This window comes from Danio rerio, chromosome 20, assembly GCF_052040795.2.
Source record: "Danio rerio strain M-AB ecotype USA chromosome 20, GRCz13ab, whole genome shotgun sequence".
Classification (NCBI taxonomy): domain Eukaryota; kingdom Metazoa; phylum Chordata; class Actinopteri; order Cypriniformes; family Danionidae; genus Danio; species Danio rerio.
This window is the reverse complement of record NC_141040.1, coordinates 35,105,384-35,126,924: the sequence shown is the minus strand read 5'-3', so window position 1 is coordinate 35,126,924 and position 21,541 is coordinate 35,105,384. Positions and strand designations below refer to the sequence as shown.

Sequence of the window (21,541 nt, the reverse complement as noted above, 5' to 3'; positions counted from 1 at the left end):
ATAAAAAAACTGATCAGATTTTTAAAAAATGAAAAAATTAACCATATTTTACTCAAACATGAAAGCACTTCATGTAATTATAATGGTAAAGATACATAATTCTTTACATGACAATAAAGTTTTACTTATAAGGCAGGTAGAAATTGACCAGTCCCATTGAGGGACTTAATCAAAAGATCTTCAAATGGACTGATTGCAGTAAGAACATCGAAGTGCAAACCCATCACAGCCATTTCAATCTAGCCTTATACAGTAAGTCAACGTCTAAGTCACGTCCAATACATAATTTTCTGTTGCTGGAAACAGTAAAGATTCACCTGGATTTTGACAATACACATCCTACTTAGATCTCTGACCTTTTATAGCCTAGAACGATGACCATAAATAAAATCAAAAGATAAACAAAACAAAGTCTAAAAAACTAAACTGAGATTTCAATAACTGAGAAGTTGGTCATAGGATCTTTTATAAGATGAATCGACTGATTGAGCAGTCCTTGTCAATATCTGTTTATTCATTTATATTGGACATGCACCTTTTTTTCAGAAACTGCACATGGACACTGGGTTGTTACAGAATTTTTGAGAATGTAAAGCACAAGTTCAAGTAGCTGCAGACTCTTTAGGGAAAGAAGCTAGCGTGAATGAGAGAAATGTTAGACAGAGATAAAGCTGGAGGAGCGAGAGGGGTGAAGATGAGAGAACCGTCTAGTCATTAGAGAGGACTTGCAGTTACTTTAGATCTAAAAATTTGCAGTGTCCCACTGGGGTACAACAACTTCAGCTGTACAACAAACACACGAACGCACGCACACACGCACGCACGCAAGCACACACACACACACACACACACACACACACACAGTAAAATAATGAAACAATAATGAAAAAAAGGAACGAAGGTCAAGTAACAATAGTGAGGAGACTATTATAAATGCAAAAAGGAGACAACCTAAATTGTCTCAAATGTTTTACAATTGTTCATGGTCTAGATTGTCAAATATTTCCAAATATAAATATAATACACATTTTTGTAATCAATAATAATCTTCAAATGGTTCAAGATGCCGATTGCTGTATTACCAAACTACTTGAACTACTAAAATTGCATTCAGTTCAGAACTAAGACGAATACAAAGCATAGTCCTACTCCCAGTATGTCTTCAAGTTTTTGAAGATGTATAGCAAACCTCAGCGTGAGCTCAGAAGTCATCAATAAAGCATCAAAGACACTGACTTCGTGCTCACTTCTGGTCAGCAATGGGAAAGATGTATAACAGAAACCCCAAATCCATCGCTTGGACATTCACTTTTTGGTGTGTTTGTCTGACTAGGCAACTGACATTTATGCCAACTAGTATATGCAGTACATAATAAACACATACAATTTAATCATACCTGAAGAATTCATTTTCTCGTCTCCTCCCTTTGTCTGTTCTCATACACTCTTACCATATCAGTTAGTTAATGCAATTTAAAAATGTGCTAAAATGTTTTGATAATAACTCTCTGACAAGAATTTTCTATGCATGAAGATAAATAACTGCATATCCAAAAACAACAGAATAGCATATAAATATGATTTTTCTCTGCACTTGATCTCATGACAGAACTAAATCAATGAAAACATTAAAATTACAAATAACGGATGATCAGTAATATGCTCTCAAATGGTCTTAAACTTCTGGAAATTCGTAGGGTAGGATATCCCAAGAGTTACAAATGTGCTAATATTTCATGTACATCATTCATGTACTGATTCCTGTGACGCTCCAGGGACAAACGAGGTGAGCCGCTGAGACTGCAGCTCTGCACAAAACGTTTGGCCAGTGGAGAAATGGAAATGGTCATGCCCAACTGAGTCTGGTTTCTCTCAAGGTTTTTTTTCTTCACTTTTGCCAATTGGTGAAGTTTTTTTTCCTCACCGCTGTCGCCAATGGCTTGCATGGTTCGGGATCGGTAGAGCTACGCATCAATGGATTTGCTCTTCAGTGTTTGGACTCTCAGTAGTCATTATTAAACCACACTGAACTGAACTAAACTGAACTGAACTTAAACTCCAAGAACTGAACTACACTGTTCCAATTTACTATAATCTTTTATGTGAAGCTGCTTTGACACTATGCACATTTTAAAAGCGCTATACAAATAAAGGTGAATTGAATTGTATTGAATTGAACATCATATAAATGTCTAAATGATTTTGGGTTATATTTTTTTACAGTGTTTCTCATTAGCAATACGTGTGTATGCAGAAGTCAAATATTTCTTTAAAGGTGCTGTATGTAAGTTTTTTACTCTTTTAAAGCATAGAAATACCATACTTATGAAACATGCTAAGTGAACATTCTTGTTTATCTGAAAAACAATGCTAAAGTCAGTTATTTTGCTTTGAAAATTTCTGTTATGTGCCAAAACGGTGTGTTTGCTTTGTTTCTTTTAACCCACACACTGCGACTTTAGCCAATTTTAATTCAGCGCCTTGGGTTACCTTCAGGTAAAACAGCGTAGGAAGTTAGGAACATCAGTTAGGAAGGCTCTTAAAGCATGTGTCTGTGACCAAAAATGCGACCTCCGGTGGACAGTAGCAGAATCAGAGATCCACAAGAGGTGGTTATTAATTAGCAAATATTATAAATATTATGAACATAAACATTAGGTGAGCAGGCTACATTGTCCAACATGGCCATGTTGTTGTTACATCACATACAACCCCATGTCCTAACAACACGCTACATGACGGGATTTGCAGTGATAAGAAATTTGGCTGCTTGCACCAAATAAAACATAATAGAAAATTTAAATATAGCCATTTGGAAGCACAGAATATGCACTTACTCATGAAACTGCAAGATTTATCATCTAATCGGTACATATTAAACCTCTATAACATTATTAAACGGAGATGCTGAATGAGTGATATTTATTAACTTGGCTTGCACTGAGATTACGTTTCTAAAGTTCAACGGTTTATTTTATTTTCAAGATCTGAGGTAAACTATCTTTTGCTGTTTTCAATAGTATGGCAATAAATGTCATGTAAAATGACATTAAAACTCACATTATTAGCATTTAACACTGAATAAAGCACATGAGGTGTACCTGAGGGTCATCCTGTTGTTTACCTGTAAGAAATAGAAGCCGTTTCTAAAATCTAAATTTTAGGTAATGGTTCGGACAAAAACTCCTTTTAGTTAAAAAAATGTCTTCTATTGTATACCGTTGCTTTTAGTTGGAAAATGGTTCAAATCCTTATATCAGCCTTTAGGCTCAATAGTCAGGCACACTCCCATCAATCTGGCAACCTGCGCTTGCATGTATTTTGATACAGTAATGCAATGCTAGTTCAAGCACTGGGGGGTGTCAAACTTACATACTGTCCCTTTAAGATATTTATGATTATTATGATTATGTTGATAAAAAACACAAACTCAAAGACCTTTACTGAATCTTTGCACAATGCAGATGCTAGTTTGCTAGTGTGTTTTATTATGCCAGGGTTACAGTGGCGATTTTAAAATGCTGTAAGCATATTTTAACATGTCGTCACCTTCGAATTCTAAGGTTCTATCTGACATTTTTGTCAAAATTGAGTTATTGACATATTCATATTAAATGACAACTTCTTTACATTATGGGATGTTTTTTCTTTTACAGTTTAAGACTTTTTATTTAAAAAACAAATGTTAAACACATACTGTTTGCTACGGAATGCAAAAACTTTGAAGCTCAATATCTCAAAGTCTTTCAGAACGCAGAGAGAACCTTATAATTCCAAGGTGATGATTTTGCCAGCACATACTAGCATGTCACAATACATTACTATTGTGTTTTAATAAACATGTCATATTTAACACATACTGTAGATAAAAAAACAACAGTATTCATCAATCTCTTGGTAAAGATTGCAAATTTGTTCACTATTTGTTTTTAATATATCTGATTTATTGGTTGACCAAGTACTAATTTATTATCAACATTAAATACTAAATATAAATGGAGTGCAGCTTTCAAAATCCTAAATGAAAAGCAATAAATGATTTGGCTCTAATTTACCAGTAACTTTTAACAACTCCCTTAATATCATTAGTAATCACAGATATTCATCAACACTATATGTAAACACTCACAAAAAAAATAAAAAAATAAAAAACACTAATGATGCCAACACACAAATAAGGAAGAAACAGTGTTGTGTCTGCATATGGCTATAATTTATGGATCTGGGGCCATGTGAAGAGTGGTAGGCTTAGTGGAAATCAATACATCCCACACATTCAAGTAATCTACGCCTTCATGTTATTCAGCAAAAATGTGTTTACAGTTTAAAAAATGTGCTAAAATACAAAAATAAAATGAAGTAATAATATGATTATATATGTACACTTCTATATATGTTTATGCAACACTGTGGTCCATATAGCTACATAAAATGGAAAATAAAGCCTTCATTTAACCCTCATTAACTTCTTCATCTGCCTTCTAATCCCAGTTTTATCTTACAATCCGTTGCCTGTAGAGGATGAAGATGATGAGGGTGATTATATTAGCAGTGATGGCTGACTCACTTGCGGAATGTGGGAATGCCATGAATGGATCGTCCAGGTGAAGTTCCAGAACTCTGGCTGCGTCCTGAGAGAAGACTATCTGTCTCAAACTGGAAGGTTCCATCAAGGTCATCTGGAATATCAAGGAATTCACCATCGCTCCACACCTTTACACTCCCGTCCATGGTCTGATATTTGATCTCTATGGAAATGGTTGTCTGGAAAATAATAGAACAGTATGCATATTTACAGCAATTAGGCATCATGTATTTTATACAGTAAACATGCTTAAGGTATGGCCCTACCCCTAAACCCAACACTCACAGGAAACATGTGGCCAAATGTAATTATCAAAACACTTGAAAATAGCCTAGTGGTTAAGTGCGCTGACATACAGTATAGCACCACGGTGCTCACGGCGACCCGAGTTCGATTGCTGGCTCTAGGTCCTTTGCCAACCCTTCCCCCCTCTCTGCTCTCAATGCTTTCCTGTCTGCAACCACTACTGTCCTTTCCAAATAAAGGTGAAAAACCCCTTAAAAATAATTCTAAAATATATATATATATATATCAAAACACTTTATTAAATATGTTTTTTAAGCATTTTAAATTAGAGAAACATGAGGTGTGTCTCCGTAAACCATCTTCACAAAGTACAACTAAGTCCTACCAACTGTATGCCATTATACAACTTTTTACAACCACATATTATACACACGCACGCATGCACGCACGCACACATACACACTGAGCAATGAGCAGCCATTGCTTCTAGGATCTCAGTTGTGGTTATTGAAGGTAGATGAAAGCTCTGATCATTGACTTCCCTCACCTTCAGTCTCTTTAGATTACAAGTTCAACTCTCTAACCATTAGTACATAACCGCCCCATGTATGACATTGTACATGCACAGTAGCTCTTTTTTAAATTATTAACAAGATCATTATATAAATTATGGGAAAAGGAAGGAGTTTTAAAAAGGGATTGGCAATAAAGCACTTTGATTTCCATTTCATACCAATTACCTAATGGGTAAAGGAGTGCCAATAACTGTGGCAGCAAATTTGTGGTTAAAAATGGACAAAAAGGCTTTACTAAACACGTCTCGAGTCAGAGAGAAACCTTCATCATGTGTTGATTAGTTATCATCAGAAAACAAGGTTTTTGGTCAACACTATAGCACATCATCAGGATAAAGACAAGTAAGGGTAGGACCAGGTTTCTTTGGACAGCTAAAAAGACTTATTTAAAAATAATGAACCGCTTTGTCGAGAAATTTTTATGTTTGAATTTTAAATTACTGTATAATGTGTATTTTTTTTATGTCAACTTCAACTAGCTGATGATTAAAGTTAACAGACTGGTCACTCGCAGCAAAGAAAATAAATGTGAATGGTGAATTTTCTTTAAAAGTTTCCTAAAAAATGGTTTAAAATAGATTAAATGAGGTTGCACATTAATCAAAATATATGCTAACCATAACACAGCATTATGTGATTATTAAAAGACTGAAATTTGTAGAAAGCAGGTACTGTAGTTGTCCTGAATGTTTCGATGAGATTCACTACATTTGCAGATTTTTTTTTCATTTTAATAGATTTTTACTTCTGTAAATTTGATTTATGTTTTATACGTTTTATTACTATGTTATAATCAATATCAAATGATTTATTATTTTCCATTTTTTAAATTAAATATTTACTTGTTTGCATGGGTTTTTTGTGATTTTTGTGGTGCACAATTCCACTTTAGTTTTTTATGGAAGGGAAAATTGTTATCGGTGCATGGTCTAAAAGGGCTGTCCTTACACTCTTAATGAGTTATGGGTGTGTTTTGGGTGTAACGTGCATTGAACTAATCAGAGTCTCATCTCATCCCATTCCCTTTTTGAGCGAGTTGCAGTTGTGCCATGGCAGATTTACTATTTACATGGCGAACTTCGTAAGCAGAACAACTGATTGTGTCAGTAGCAAGAAAACGGATCTGCTCCTGCATGAGGTTAAAGTGTGCAAGCAGACAATTTTTAGAACGAGTCGGATTCCATCAGAATCTCCTGAGGGGAAGAATGCGTACATGAGAAGAGGTACATGTAATACTTTTGTACATTTTAATCCTTTAATATATAATTTTTGATGATATTTCTGTGCTACTGTGTGTGTAATATCCAAAGTGTAGGTGTGTTTTGCACCAGCCGATGACTAACTTGCTCTTGAAATAACAACAATAAAAAAACTGTACCACTGATTTTAGGCATAGCTTGACATTTAAGCTGGAATTTTAAAACAGCATCACATTTTTTAATATTTTTTTCTTGTACTTCGTTTTTCGGTGATACACTTTAAGTTTTGATTTTTGATCTTCTAAGCCTAGTCTAGAATGGTAATGAATGCCTATATTCTGCAACCTCTGGACGGGGTTGTTATTATTAGGCTGCAATTATCTGTAATTTAATTTATTACTTTAAAACATCCCGGCCAAAATTTGTCTCTGAAAATATGGCAGATCGAGGGAGGAGAGGGGTGATGTCTAGGTGTCGCAGTGAGGTGTCTAAATAACACACCTAAGTAACTGTACTATGCACTGGGTTTCGGGCAGCCGATTCGATCGAATACTATACCAAAGTCAGCGATCCGGGGGTTTTATAGACTGTACGAAAGAGTTGATGAAGGGGGGGAATTACAGGAGGTTTCCGGGAGAAATAAAAAAACAGAAGTGTTGGCAGGTATGCTTTAAAATAATAATAACTTTTGACTTCATTCCCATTTTCATTATTAATTATGAGCTTTAAGGACTCAAAATAGATTAGTTACATTTATATATAACTATTTGTTATAGCTTAATGACTTAGCATGTTTACATGATATTTACTGTAAAACAGAGCACTGTATTACTGCTTACATCCAAAAAGATACAGCTTGATGAAGGAGACAAGCAAAAGGTTCAGTGGTCTCCAGGAATGTGTTTGCGAATAATTTCTGTAGAAGAACCACTTCTTGGTTCTTGAAAATCCTTTAAGAATAGGTTTCCTGAAAAAATCATGAATTATTGTTCATTAGTGAGGAGTGGGAACACACACACCCAGATCAGCCATTGCTTAAAGCACAGGTTTTGGCTATTGAATATGGAAAAAAATTCAATTCATTATCTTGGAATTTCAAGTTCACCTCTATAATCATTATCCCATGCACAACTGCCCCATGTATGTATAATTAAATCACTATATATTAGGTCAAAACTATCTGTTTTTATAATGTCAAACTGCAGGTCTGGCGACTATTGGAGACAAGATTACAAGACAAAGGTGAAGGAGAAACTGGTGTCACAGAAGGAACCTCAAAGACCTCCAACAATGACATCTAAAAGTGATCTTCACAACATCACAGCTGAGAGCAAAATTTCCAACTCTTCCAACCCAAACAACACTGACATTAATACAGATTTCTTAATTGGAGAGATTGTCTATGTTTACATTATCTCTTGCATTGAAATTCCACTGCTCTCCTTGGCTATTTTTGCTGTTTACACTCTCATCAAATCTAAGCAGGCCACACCAGTTTTTGTCATAAATCTGCTCATTTTAGATCTCATACAAGCTGTTACGACCTTACTCTTTACCTTTTGTTCCAATTGGATGTTCTCCATTTTTATTGCCATCATGTTTTTTGTAGCTTGGGCAAGTTTTTATTTTATGACCTGCATAGCAATAGAAAGATACGTTATGATCGCTCATCCTATTTGGCACAGGTCTCATCGGTCCATCAAATGTCTTATATGTACTTCACTCACCTGTTGGCTTCTACCAGGTTTAAATTTTGTATTTGGGGCTGCAGAAATCATGACATATGGCACGCTCCTCCTATCATTCATCTTGTACGCAGTGATCATTGCATGTTTTGTGGGTGCATGCAGATCTCTTTCTCAGTCACCATCTCTCACTCCTATAAAGAAGCAGCTAGTTCTGGCTCCTCTGTTCTTTGTGCTGATGAGTTACACGTTTCTAACTATGCCTGTTAATATTATGTTTTTTTATCACAATAATGTGGATAATTCTAAAGTGAGTCTGGCAGATTTCACCATATTACTTTATTTGTTAAACCCGCTGGTTGACTGTTTGTTGTATGTGTTCATGAGGAGTGATGCAGAAAACATCATCAGGACGCCTCACTGCTGCTCCAAAATCAAGAGAAACCAGGAAGGAAACACAACACACGATATCTACTGATGTACAGAGTGACCGCATGTGAAAGATTCAGTAACATGTTCATGAATGTGCAGCGCTTCATTCACTAATGTTTCATTGATCTCCAAATAGCTCATTACAGAATGTGCTCAAGACATACAGTATATTGTGTAGCGTGACTCAGTAAATGAAAAGATGCATGTTCTGTAAATGTGTTTCTATTATTGTGCTTTGTAAAATGGTTTGAAAAATTCATCATTATGTCAGCATAATTATAATACTTGGAAATTGAACAAATGGATGTTATAGAGAGAATTTAACAGAGAAATAAAAACGATTTAAACATCTTCTTTCTTTTCTCCCAGACTTAGTCAGTATAGCTGCAAATATTAAATATTTATGATTTATGGCATATCAGTCAGCAATAGACATTACACTTAAAAATGTCTATTTATTATTATCCAGCCAAAAGTGATTTACCAGTGATTCCATATGCTGGGAATGAATTTTCAGAAAGAGACTGTGAAGTGATAATAACTTTTTCAAGTTACAAAGGCGGCCTAAAGGTGGTCCCTTTATTAATCTGGGGTCGCCACAGCGGAATGAACCACCAACTTATTCAGCATATGTTATACAAAGCGGATGCCCTTCCAGCTACAACCCATTACTGGGAAACATCCACACTCTAAAAAAATGTTGTGTTATTTATTCAACCAAATGAGTGAGTTAAAATATAATTGGTGCTTTGTTGAGTTATTTTTAATCTTTATTGAGTTATTTATTAAAAATTCTAGACGTTTGGTTAAAGAGCCCATATTATGGGTTTTTGAAAATTCCCCTCCATGTAGTGTGTAACACAGCTCTAAGTGAAGTGAAGTATCCAGCTAAGGCTTAAATCTGTAAGAATACAGTGTTTAAAACTGTTGATTCATCTATAAAAGAGTCGATTCATAGTGCTTCAAACGAGTCGCCTTGATACCGACTCATTAGGTGTTTCGCCATGACGTACGAACGAAACAAAGTTTTTCACGTGCACGCGCAAACCCGGGAGATTTCAAACCTGAGGCCCCGCCCTCTGACGCAGTAACCCAGACACACACACACACACACACCCACAAACACACGCACACAAACATGCCGGTCGATTGAAGTCACATTGCAGATGGATATATTGAGTCTCTACCCAAAGATGAAACCTCAGCATTATAGCCAAGCAGTTGGAAACTACTGGAAACTTCTGGAAGCTACATGCTACAAAGAATACTTCATCTGCGTTTGTTAAAGGAAGGATCAGTAACTTACTGATGGACATCAGGATGGGTTTCTTCCATTTCTCAAGTGTAAGTACGTGCGGTTAAAGTTGTTGCCTCGTTGACTCTAGCTTGCAAATGTATTTAGTTGTGATTTGTTACTTGTAACCGCGTGTACTGTATCAGGTTAACTGGATATTTTATCTTATCGCGTGCAAAGTCACGTTAAAAACGCGACGCGTGCTGTTTGTTTATGGAGCTCCGTGCTAGAGTTCTGCTCCCGCGATTTATTCGGAAATTTATTCCCGCGCCGCAGAAATCTGGCGCGGGGACAGCCGCGGGAATAAATTTCCGAATAAATCGCGGGAGCGGTCGGTAACGGGTTTAATTTGGGACGGGAGCGGGCTGTCTAGCAATATCACGGATATTGCTATGCGAATTAGAAAGAGAGAGTCTGCGTGGTGCTTGTGTGTGTGTTAGTGCGCACGCGCGCGTATGAGAGAGAGAGAGAGAGAGAGAGAGAGAGAGAGAGAGAGAGAGCGAGCGAACGAACGAACGACAGCTTGGCTGTCTGGACTGTATACTGGGTGATTTTTGGTTGTGTTCTCCGCTCTAGCGGGACCGGGCGCGGCGGGCAGAAAACGGAGCGGGTTCTCAGGCTAAAACCTGGCGGGTGCGGGCGGAAGCGGGAGCGTTGTCATCCGGAGGTGTGTGTGTGTTTTTGTGTGTGTGTGGTATGGCCAGTACACGACTGTCTCCTTCGTTCGGTTATCCGTGGCACTATCCACTCGCCATAGTGTGGCAGCTAAAATCCACGTCTGCACTATCGAGCGTGTATGAACTGTGATTACTTTTTAAATTGCTGATTAGCTATTGGCCATTTCCCTCTCTGACTGAAGGCAGTCGACCAATCGCGACAGACTGTCATCGGTCCAATCAGCGCAGATTAGCTCCGCGCTAAGGAGGGGTTTGGGAACAAATGAATCACTGGACGATTCATACAGGAGTCGCTGGGATAATTAGGTAAAAATAAATGCAGATTATAAGACCATGAAAGTGTTTTTTGACCTTGCATGCATATTAGACTGTTGTTGGAGACCCTTACAACCAGGATATGACCCTATTTCATGTATAATATGGGCTCTTTAAATATTTGGTGCTTTGTTGGGTTATTTTTAACCTTTATTGGGTTATTTATTTAATAACCCAACCAGCTAGGTCAACTGATTTAACTGACTGAACAGTTGTTTTATTATGTGTATATAATGTTGTTTTTGCGTTTTAAAGTTTATTTAAGCTCAAACCCAGTAACATTGCCATTTTTTCATCAAATTAACTCTCCGTGTTGTTTTTTTAATAATCGTTTTACTTAAGCGGCAACCTCCCGCTTTCCCTCGTGAAGCAAATAAGGAAATAACTGAAACTGCAATTCATCGAAATTCCGCTAGTCCTGGTTCCATTCATTCATTCATTTTCTTGTCGGCTTAGTCCCTTTATTAATCCGGGGTCGCCACAGCGGAATGAACCGCCAACTTATCCAGCAAGTTTTTACGCAGCGGATGCCCTTCCAGCCGCAACCCATCTCTGGGAAACATCCACACACACACACTCATACACTACGGACAATTTAGTCTACCCAATTCACCTGTACCACATGTCTTTGGACTGTGGGGGATAACGGAGCACCCGGAGGAAACCCCCCACGCGAAGGCAGGGAGAACATGCAAACTCCACATAGAAGCGCCAACTGAGCCGAGGTTCGAACCAGCGACCTTCTTGCTGTGAGGTGACAGCACTACCTACTGCGCCACTGCCTCGCCTAGTCCTGGTTCCATAACAGAGCAAATTTCTATTGAGCCCACTGTTAAAACGGCCAACATACAGCAGAAAAAAGGTATGTACAGCCTGGTACAAAGAACAATTTTGGTGTATATAGCTAATATTACCCTTCATGACAACTGTGATGAGAGTGATTTTTTTTATAACTCATCCGTTTCCTTTATATTAAGTTTTATCAGGTCTGCATAATTTCGGGGCAGGACCACTTGAGTGACAGCAACAGTCTCACTGGTCACCATCACTTCATCTCAGCTGATTTCGGCTGATTAGCCGCTTAACCTGGCATGTACATCCTATTTTTGTTTTGTTTTATGTGGCTTTACTCAGTTGCCTTTTGGAATTATTTCTTACAATCATCAGATAATATGGCATGCTGTGTGCACTTAATTGTGCTTACAAACCATTCACCTAGCCTCAATTTCCCAGCTGAGTGAATATACTTGTATATCATATCTATAAATGTATTTGTTTTATTTAAAATCATTTATCATTTATATTTTTCTTTAGACCTGTAATGCACTCCAGAATCTGACAGATTGGTTAGCTGTAGGTTATAGAACAGTCATCTGAAACGTTGTCATGCAGTGTTTTGCCTGGATTTCATAAATATCCTTGCATTTACTAATACAGACTATATTTAAAGTGTTTGGAATTAATTTGCATTTTCCTCCTGTAGAAAAATGTCATAAGAACAATGTTTAGTGGCTCAATGTATTACAACAGTGTTTTTTAAAAGATTAAACACTTTATTAATATAGTACACAACCAAGCATGTGTGTGGTCAGAACACAAACAAGTGGCAGGCAATCAAGTATTAAGCATTTCTCCCACAGAAAAGCCTGTCTAAGCAAAATGCTAGCAGGCGTCTGTAGCTCCGCTAATCCTCCCGCTCCTTGCCCTTGTTTGGTATTCCCCGGTTGGTGCGATGATGCTCGAACAAAATGGCAACTGTTGGCCACGCCTACTTGTAGCTTCTTTTGCGTTCTATGGCATCATGGATACAACATCTATATCTTTTGCAGTCTATAGGTTTCACCTGGACTCTTAATGATTAATGATACAAATAAGCGCTTCATAGCCGATCAATATTAAACGAATAAAAACGCTTAAGTATCTGGAACTTAAAATGTATTGGAAATATGTTTTTTTATTTACACAGTCCTAATTATAAAATGAATACTAGTACTAGTAGCAAAAGTAATACCAGAATGGAAAAAAAAAACATTAAATAAAAAAAAAAAAAATACATTGGGTTAAATTATACAACACAATGCATTGGGTTAAAATAACCCATTGTTGGGAGGGTGGTATAATAACGTATAGTTGGGTTATACTGTATGTAGAGGTATTTTTAACCCAAGTACTTTAACTGAGCATACACACACACTCATTCACACACATATACAACAGACAATTTAGCTCACCCAATTCACCTATACCACAGGTCTTTGGACTGTGGGGGGAAAGCAGAGCACCCAGTAGAAACCCACACCAACACGGGGAGAACTTGCCAACTCCTCACAGCAATGCCAACTGACCCAGCTGCTACCCACTGCGCCACAGTGACACCCAAAATACATACTGTAAATCCAAAAGTGTCTTTTAAACACTTAGTGTCTAACAGACAGTCTGTTCAGACAGTCAACTGACTATTTTTCTGCATCACTGCTGGTCGATATCATGCATTCACGATGGTATGAACCCTTGATGTTCAAATATATATACTTTTAGAAACTTGATATTTTTTTAATTATCGTTATTATTATTTAAGATAAACATCAATGTATATGATTTTTCTGTTACTTAAAGGGCAGACACCATTTAGTTAATATATAATTAATATATAATATATATAATTCTTATTAATAATGTAACTTGTACACATTGCCTTTAGTTATATAATGCTTACTTGTTTTAATTGCTTAGTTGGCAAAATGTGAACATAACCACAGGCTTAAACATTTTTTTTTTTTTTTTGAGAAGATCATTATATAAATGATGGGAAAAGGAAGCAGTTTTAAAAAGGGATTGGCAATAAAGCACTTTGATTTCCACTTCATACCATCTACTTAATGGGTGAAGGAGTGGCAATAACTGTGGCAACAAATTTGTGGTTAAAAATGGACAAAAAGGCTTTACTAAACACGTCTCGAGTCAGAGAGAAACCTTCATCATGTGTTGATTAGTTATCATCAGAAAACAAGGTTTTTGGTCAACACTATAGCACATCATCAGGACAAAGACAAGTGAAGGTAGGCCCAGGTTTCTTTGGACAGCTAAAAAGACTTAATAAAAATAAATTAACAGCTTTGTTTAGATTTTTTAAGCTTGAATTTTATTTTGCTGTATAATGTGTATTGTTTATGTTTTATTGTGTAAAGATTAGCTGAAAAGCCAACAGAGCTTCACATGCAACTTAGGAAAAAATGTGAATGGTGAACTTTCTTAAAGAATATCTTAAAAATGGTTTAAAATAGATGCACAAGAAGTTGCACAATTAATTTAAATATATGCTAACCACAACACAGCATTATGTGATTATTAAAAGACTGAAATTCGTAGAAAGCAGGTACTGTAGTCTGTTGTCCTGAATGTTTTGATGAGATTCACCACATTTGCATGAATTTTACATTTTAATGGAAGTAGATTTTAACATAATCTATATACTACTGTAGTTTTTATTCATGTATTAGGAGTATTTTATTTTTTTACTATTATTATATGTTATTACTAGGTTATAATCAATATCAGTTCATTTTTTTATTTTTCATTTTTTTAAATTAAAGATTTACTTGTTTGTATGTGTTTTTAGTAATAATTATTTCTTTGGTAGTTTGTTATTTTAGTACCTCCAAACAATTAAGTTTTTAGCTAACCATAATAACAACATTCAGAATCTCACTAGCAACTAGCCAAAAATAACAATAACAACAATAAATAACAAGTAATAATGGCAATTTGTGTAAAGTTTATTAGATCTATTTAATGGTGTCCAAACCCACTTTTGCTTTTTTAAGGTCAGGGAAATTGGTCGTCAGTGCATGGTCTAAAAGAGAGGTCCTTAAACTCTTTATTAGTCAAGGGTGTGTTTTTGGTGTAACATGCATTAAACTAATCAGAGTCTCATCTCATCCCATTCCCTTTATGAGCAAGTTGCAATTGTGCCATGGCATGGATCTGCATGTGCCTGAGGTTAAAGTGCGCGAGCAGACCATCTACAGAACGAACCAGATTCCATCAAAATCCACTGAAGGGAAGAAGGCGTGCATAGGAGGAGGTAGCTTTTTTATTTTTATATAGACAATAATAATCTTTTACATTTTATTTCTTTAATATTTCATATTTAACAATATTTTAGAGCTTTGCTGTATTCCTGCTTGTGTAATATGCAATGTGTAGACCAAATTAACTTGCTCCTGAAATAACAACAAAAAAACTGTGGCACTCACTTTAGGCAGAGGAATAGCTTCACATTGAGCTGGAATAAAAAAATAAATAAATAAAAATCACATAATTTTTTTTATTATTCTTTGTTTGTCCTTCATTATTCATTTTTACATTATGATCCTCTAAGCCTTGTCTAGAGTGGTAATGAATACCTAGAATTTGTCACCACAGGGTTGTAAAAATGTGATTATCACTATTATTATGAGGCTATTTGTAATGTTATAGGTTTTTTATTTTACATATCTGTAATTTTAAATAGATTGGTTACATTTAGGTAACTATTTGTTCATTTTACAAAGAAGCCTAATGACACAATTGCACATTATCCAACATGTTTACAGCAATCTGCTTCAAGGAAAGAGCATTGTATAACTGCATATGTCCCAAAAGATACAAAAAAAACAACATCACAACATTTTGCTTTGTGGAATAAATATACAGTGTCTGACATGTATAGAATGCACACATACTGTACAGTAAGCATGATTTTAGACCAGCTTTTGGTTGGGCAATGGTCAAATGCAAATGCATTAGCAATTTAAACAACACTGGTTAAATAACACATTGCTAGTGACAAAAAAACACTTGCGTCATGCCTAGTGTCTTGTGCATGGTAGTGCCATAAGTGTTTAAAAGCTTGTAAGTGAATAATTTAGGATAAATATGAGCAGTTTTGGCTAGAGTACTGTAAAAGAATAACAACCCAGGCTCATTCTGAAAACGTAGCGCTATAAACATTTCTTGAGAGCGTTAAATACTGTAACCACGACTGGGGTGGAGTGACAGGAGACCACAGGAGGTAAGATCCACTATGCAGTTTATTCAAACGTCAGGCAAGCAATGGTCATCAGGTGCAAACAGGTATATACAGGCAGTCCAGAATCATAAACGTTAAACAGGCTAAAGGTCGAAAGGCAGGCGGCTAAACAGGATAACAAAGGTACAAGGCTGGTATCGAGACACATAGAAACAAGACAGGGAAACGCGTTGTAATGTTACACAAGGAAAACAAGACTCGGCCAACTGGTAGTGTGAGAGAGTGGCTTATGAATGGGATGTAATCAGTCTGTGAACAAGGTCCAGCTGGTGAAGCAATCAGGAAACATGAGTGAGCAGGTGTGCGTGTTTGGGAGCAGTGCATGTGTGAAAATGTAGTCCTGGGAAATGCGGAAATGTAGTTTCAAGTTCGTGTGAGAACCAGCGATCCTCTGGGAAGCGATCGCTGGTTGTGACATAGCCCCCCCTCTAGGAGTGGATTCCAGACACTCCACTACTGTTCAGGCGGGAGGCGTAGCGGAGGCGGAACAGGGGGAGGGTTGGAGGGCCAGGACCATGCAGCTGGGGCGTACCTGGGGCGTGGAGCTGCGGAGGGCCTGGAAACTGGAGCTGCGGAAGACCCGGAGAGTGGAGCTGCAGTGGTCCTGGATCGTGTGGCAGCGAAGGACCTGGAGTGCTGCGAGGAGCCGGCAGAGTTGGAGGCTTGTAGGGAGCCGACAGGGCGAGGAGCTGTGGCCGTTTGGGTAGCTCAGGCAGCGGCGGACACTCGGGAAGCTCAGGCAGCGACCGCGGCCACTCGGGAAGCTCAGGCGGCGGCGGCGACCACTCGGGAAGCTCAGGCGGCGGCGGCGACCACTCGGGAAGCTCAGGCGGCGGGGTCGGCTCTGGCTGAGGCGCTGGCGGTGGCGTCGGCTCTGGCTGAGGCGTTGGCTGCGACGTCGGCTCTGGCTGAGGCGCTGGCTGCGGCGTAGGCTCTGGCTGAGGCGCTGGCTGCGGCGTCAGCTCTGGCTGAGGCGTTGGCTGCGGCGTCGGCTCTGGCAGCTCTGGCGGTGGCAGCTCTGGCGTTGGCAGCTCTGATGGTGGCAGCTCTGGCGGTGGCAGCTCTAGAGGATCTGGCAGCACTGGACGATCTGGCAGCTCTGGACGGTCTGGCAGCACAGGACGGTCTGGCAGCACTGGACGGTCTGGCAGCACTGGACGGTCTGGCAGCACTGGACGGTCTGACAGCACTGGAGGGTCTGGCAGCACTGGAGGGTCTGGCAGCACTGGACGGTCTGGCAGCACTGGAGGGTCTGGCAGCACTGGAGGGTCTGGTAGCTCTGGAGGATCTGGCAGCACTGGAGGATCTGGCAGCTCTGGAGATGGCCTTTCAGGAGCAGGAACAGACTTTGAACTGGAAGCCATCTTGTGAGCTGGCTGACTGGGAGCGGCCATCTTGTGAGCTAGCTGAGGACAATGGGTCGCAAGCCCCGTAGCCAGCGGGTCTTGCTCTCTACAGCCCCCCCCCCCCAAAAGATTATTAGGATTTTCGTCCACTTCTCCTATGGTGAAGGAAGATCCACTCATCTGCAGGGCTAGATCAATATAGTTCACCAAAGACCACTGGGGTCCGTACAGGGGTATGTTGGAGTATAGGGGCTCAGACAGTCCGCCATGAAAGAAAATCATGAGGCATACCTCACTCAGGGTGGTACGGTGGGCCAGATTAATAAAGTCCTCCACGTACTCCTCTATTGACCGGGCTTCCTGACGGAGACGCATGATTTGAACACCCGCTGGATCCATGTTCTGGCCGAGTCTTCTGTAACCACGACTGGGGTGGAGTGACAGGAGACCACAGGAGGTAAGATCCACTATGCAGTTTATTCAAACGTCAGGCAAGCAATGGTCATCAGGTGCAAACAGGTATATACAGGCAGTCCAGAATCATAAACGTTAAACAGGCTAAAGGTCGAAAGGCAGGCGGCTAAACAGGATAACAAAGGTACAAGGCTGGTATCGAGACACGGAGAAACAAGACAGGGAAACGCGTTGTAATGTTACACAAGGAAAACAAGACTCGGCCAACTGGTAGTGTGAGAGAGTGGCTTATGAATGGGATGTAATCAGTCTGTGAACAAGGTCCAGCTGGTGAAGCAATCAGGAAACATGAGTGAGCAGGTGTGCGTGTTTGGGAGCAGTGCATGTGTGAAAATGTAGTCCTGGGAAATGCGGAAATGTAGTTTCAAGTTCGTGTGAGAACCAGCGATCCTCTGGGAAGCGATCGCTGGTTGTGACAAATATGTCACAGAAGCTATGTTTTATTTTTTACAGTTTTTGTTTTTGTGAATCTACCAGAGGCCACTGTGTGAGCTTTTTAAGATCTCTCTCGAGTGCCATTCGTGCCTGCAATTCTCACGTAAATCCACCAGAGGCTGCTGTCAACTGAATGACTGACTGAATGACTGACTGACCGATCAACTGACCCACCCTCCTCCTTCCCTAAATCTGACCAATATTGTTGTCAAAAGTACAGGTTGACCCGACCACCCACTTCCCTAAACCCAACCGACAGTTATAAAAAGCAATCCAAAAAAACGAAAAGTCCTTGCCTGATTTTTACCTTGTTTTCAGATTTGACCACATTCTCATCCTGTTATTTACTTGTTTATTTAACTTTTTTGGCTTCTATTTTTGTGTAACCTGCTTTCTGTAACCGTTCTTCGACGCACTCGAATGCCGCCGTCGTGGTCAACTCCTCTCTGCATCTCCCGACGTACATGGCAAGCAACTGGCCAAACTGGTAGCAGCGGGAAAGCAATCAATACAAAGGTAAGCAGTCAGCTAATAAGCGCTAAAAGGAACGTATCGTTCATTTTAAAGATGAAATGCAGTCATTTGCTTTTCTGGCTACATAAATCGCAATTTCCAGAAATGTATATAGGGCTACGTTTTCAAAATGAGCCTATGTTTAAGAATATATACCAATTAATATTAATTTTTGTACACTGTACATTTTGGAAGGCACACCCATTAAGAAGTTAGGGGTCTCCAGGAATGTCTTTGGCAATTATTTCTGTAGAAGAATCACTTCTGGGTTCTTGAAAATCCTTTTAGTATAAGTTTCCTGAAAAAAATCATCAAATTCTTCAAATTATTGAAGGTGAAAGAAAGCTCTGTTCATTCACTCATTGTACATTTTTTTGTTGTTGTTTCAACTTAAAAATGTAAGTGTTCGTGCTGCCTTAAAATTGTATGTTTGTCTTAAAGTTGACAGGACTTTATAATTCAAGTGTAATGGACATGTTTTAAGTTTAATGAACTTAAATACTGAAGTTGTCTTAACTCATGTTAACTGCCTCATTCACACAAACGCTTACACTATAGCCAATTTTGTTTATTCAATTCACTGCTACTCAGTGCTTAATTTGTGAATTGCGAGGTCCTGGAATAGATCAAGGTAACAGAAATCGAACAGTGGCGGGGGCGGACGAAAGTAAAGAGTGTTGAAGAGTCTCGGAAGAAAGTTAAGAGTGGGCCGGGGAGGAGGATCAGTAAAATTAGATGCTGAATCAGACTTCAGAAGTTTGAGACTTGTTCCGGCCCAAATTAAACCCTGTTTCTATCACATGCCTTTTGGGGAAACCACAGCACCCAAAGGGAAACCCACATGAACACGGGGAGAACAAACTTGGTGTTCAACATGCAAACTTTCTTGCTGTGAGGCAACAGTGCTAACCACCGAGCCCCTGAAGTCTGCAAATTCAAATTTTACCCAACAAGCAGGTATCTGAGAAGAACCTCAGACAAACACACACCACAATATTACAATGAGAAAATGGTGGTCAGTGTAGCCAGATACAAGGCAAGGCAAGGCAAGGCAAGGCAAGTTTATTTACATAACACATTTCATACACAATTGTATTTCAAAGTGCTTTACATAAAAGCAGAATAAAAGAAACAAGAAAATAGAAATGATTAAAAAAGTAAAAATGACTAAAACAGATAAAACCAGATTAAAATGTGTTCAACCGGGTTATAAAAGAATGAAAAAGAAAAACAAACATAATAGTTGAATGATGAATAGTTGAAAATGCTTGAATGTTTCCAGCTGTAACTGTCCAAACAAAAATAATCCTAAAACAAGTACGTTTTAGTACACACACACACACACACACACACACACACACACACACACACACACACACACACACACACACACACACACACACACTTTGTTTTTGTTAAAATTCTATACAAATGCATTTAAGTGTATTTATTTCAATAACAATATATTTGTTTTCATTTGCACATATCTGTACTATTTAAATGTTAATGTTTTGAAGCAGTTAACTAATATACAGTTGAAGTCAGAATTATTAGCCCCCTCATTTAATAGACCCCCTGTAAATCTTTTCCCAATTTCTGTTTAACTGAGAGAAGCTTTTTACAACACATTTCTAAACATAATAGTTTTAATAACTCATCTCTAATAACTGATTTATTTTATCTTTGTCATGATGACAGTAAATAATATTTTACTAGATATTGTTCAAGACACTTCTATACAGCTTAAAGTGACATTTAAAGGCTTAACTAGGTTAATTATGTTAACTAGGCAGGTTAGGGTAATTAGTCAAGTTATTGTATAATGATGGTTTGTTCTGTAAACAGTCAAAAAAAATTGCTTAAAGGGGCTAACAATTTTGTCCTTAAAATGGTGTTTAAAAATTAATAACTGATATTATTCGAGCCAAAATAAAGAAAATAAGACTTTCACCAAAAGAAAAACTATTATCAGACTTATACTGTGAACATTTCCTTGCTCTGTTAAACATCATTTGCAAAATATAAAAAAAAATCAAAAGGGGGCTAATAATTCTAACTTCAACTGTATATGAGTTTAGCTGCTTTTTTAAAATTCTAATAAGTTAAGTCAGGTAAAACTTTAAGTATGCCAACACATTCACCCCAAAATATTAGGTTGTAATAACAAATTGGCGCAATAATTTTTACAGCGCTCCCCTCACCATCAGTCTCTTTGGATTTTAAGTTCAACTCTAATCATTATCCTACAACTGCCCCATGTATGTATAATCAAATCACTGTATATTAGATCAAAACCATCTGTTTTTATAATGTCAAACTTCAGGTCTGGCGACTATTGGTGGAGACAAGATTACCAGACAAAGGTGAAGGAGAGACTGGTTTCACTAAAGGAACCTAAAAGACCTTCAACAATGACATCTAAAAGGGATCTTCAAAACATCCCAGCTGAGCCCCGAACTTACAACACTTCAAACTCAAACAACGATGATGCCATCACAGAGTATTTAATTGGAGAGAGTGTCTACATTTTCATTATCGCTAGCATTGAAATTCCACTGCTCTGCTTTTTTCAGTAGTTTGTGTATGCTTATAATAATGATTGATTCTGACCAACAGTAATCTCTGATGGGCTACTTCAACAGACATGCATTTCTCAAAGATGGCCTAATATTGATATAAAATTATGAATTTTGC

General features: G+C 38.2%; 1 protein-coding gene across 51 annotated transcripts in view; it reads right to left on the bottom strand.

The window, feature by feature from the left end:
* Positions 1-21,541, bottom strand: part of otofa (otoferlin a) — a 147,143-nt gene that overhangs the window by 62,445 nt on the left and 63,157 nt on the right. For all 51 annotated transcript variants that reach the window (XM_087297137.1, XM_087297134.1, XM_087297138.1 and 48 more), the window contains exon 5: positions 4,568-4,764. In XM_087297137.1, the coding sequence (XP_087153263.1) occupies positions 4,568-4,764 (197 nt within the window). The remainder of the gene's footprint in view (positions 1-4,567; positions 4,765-21,541) is intronic.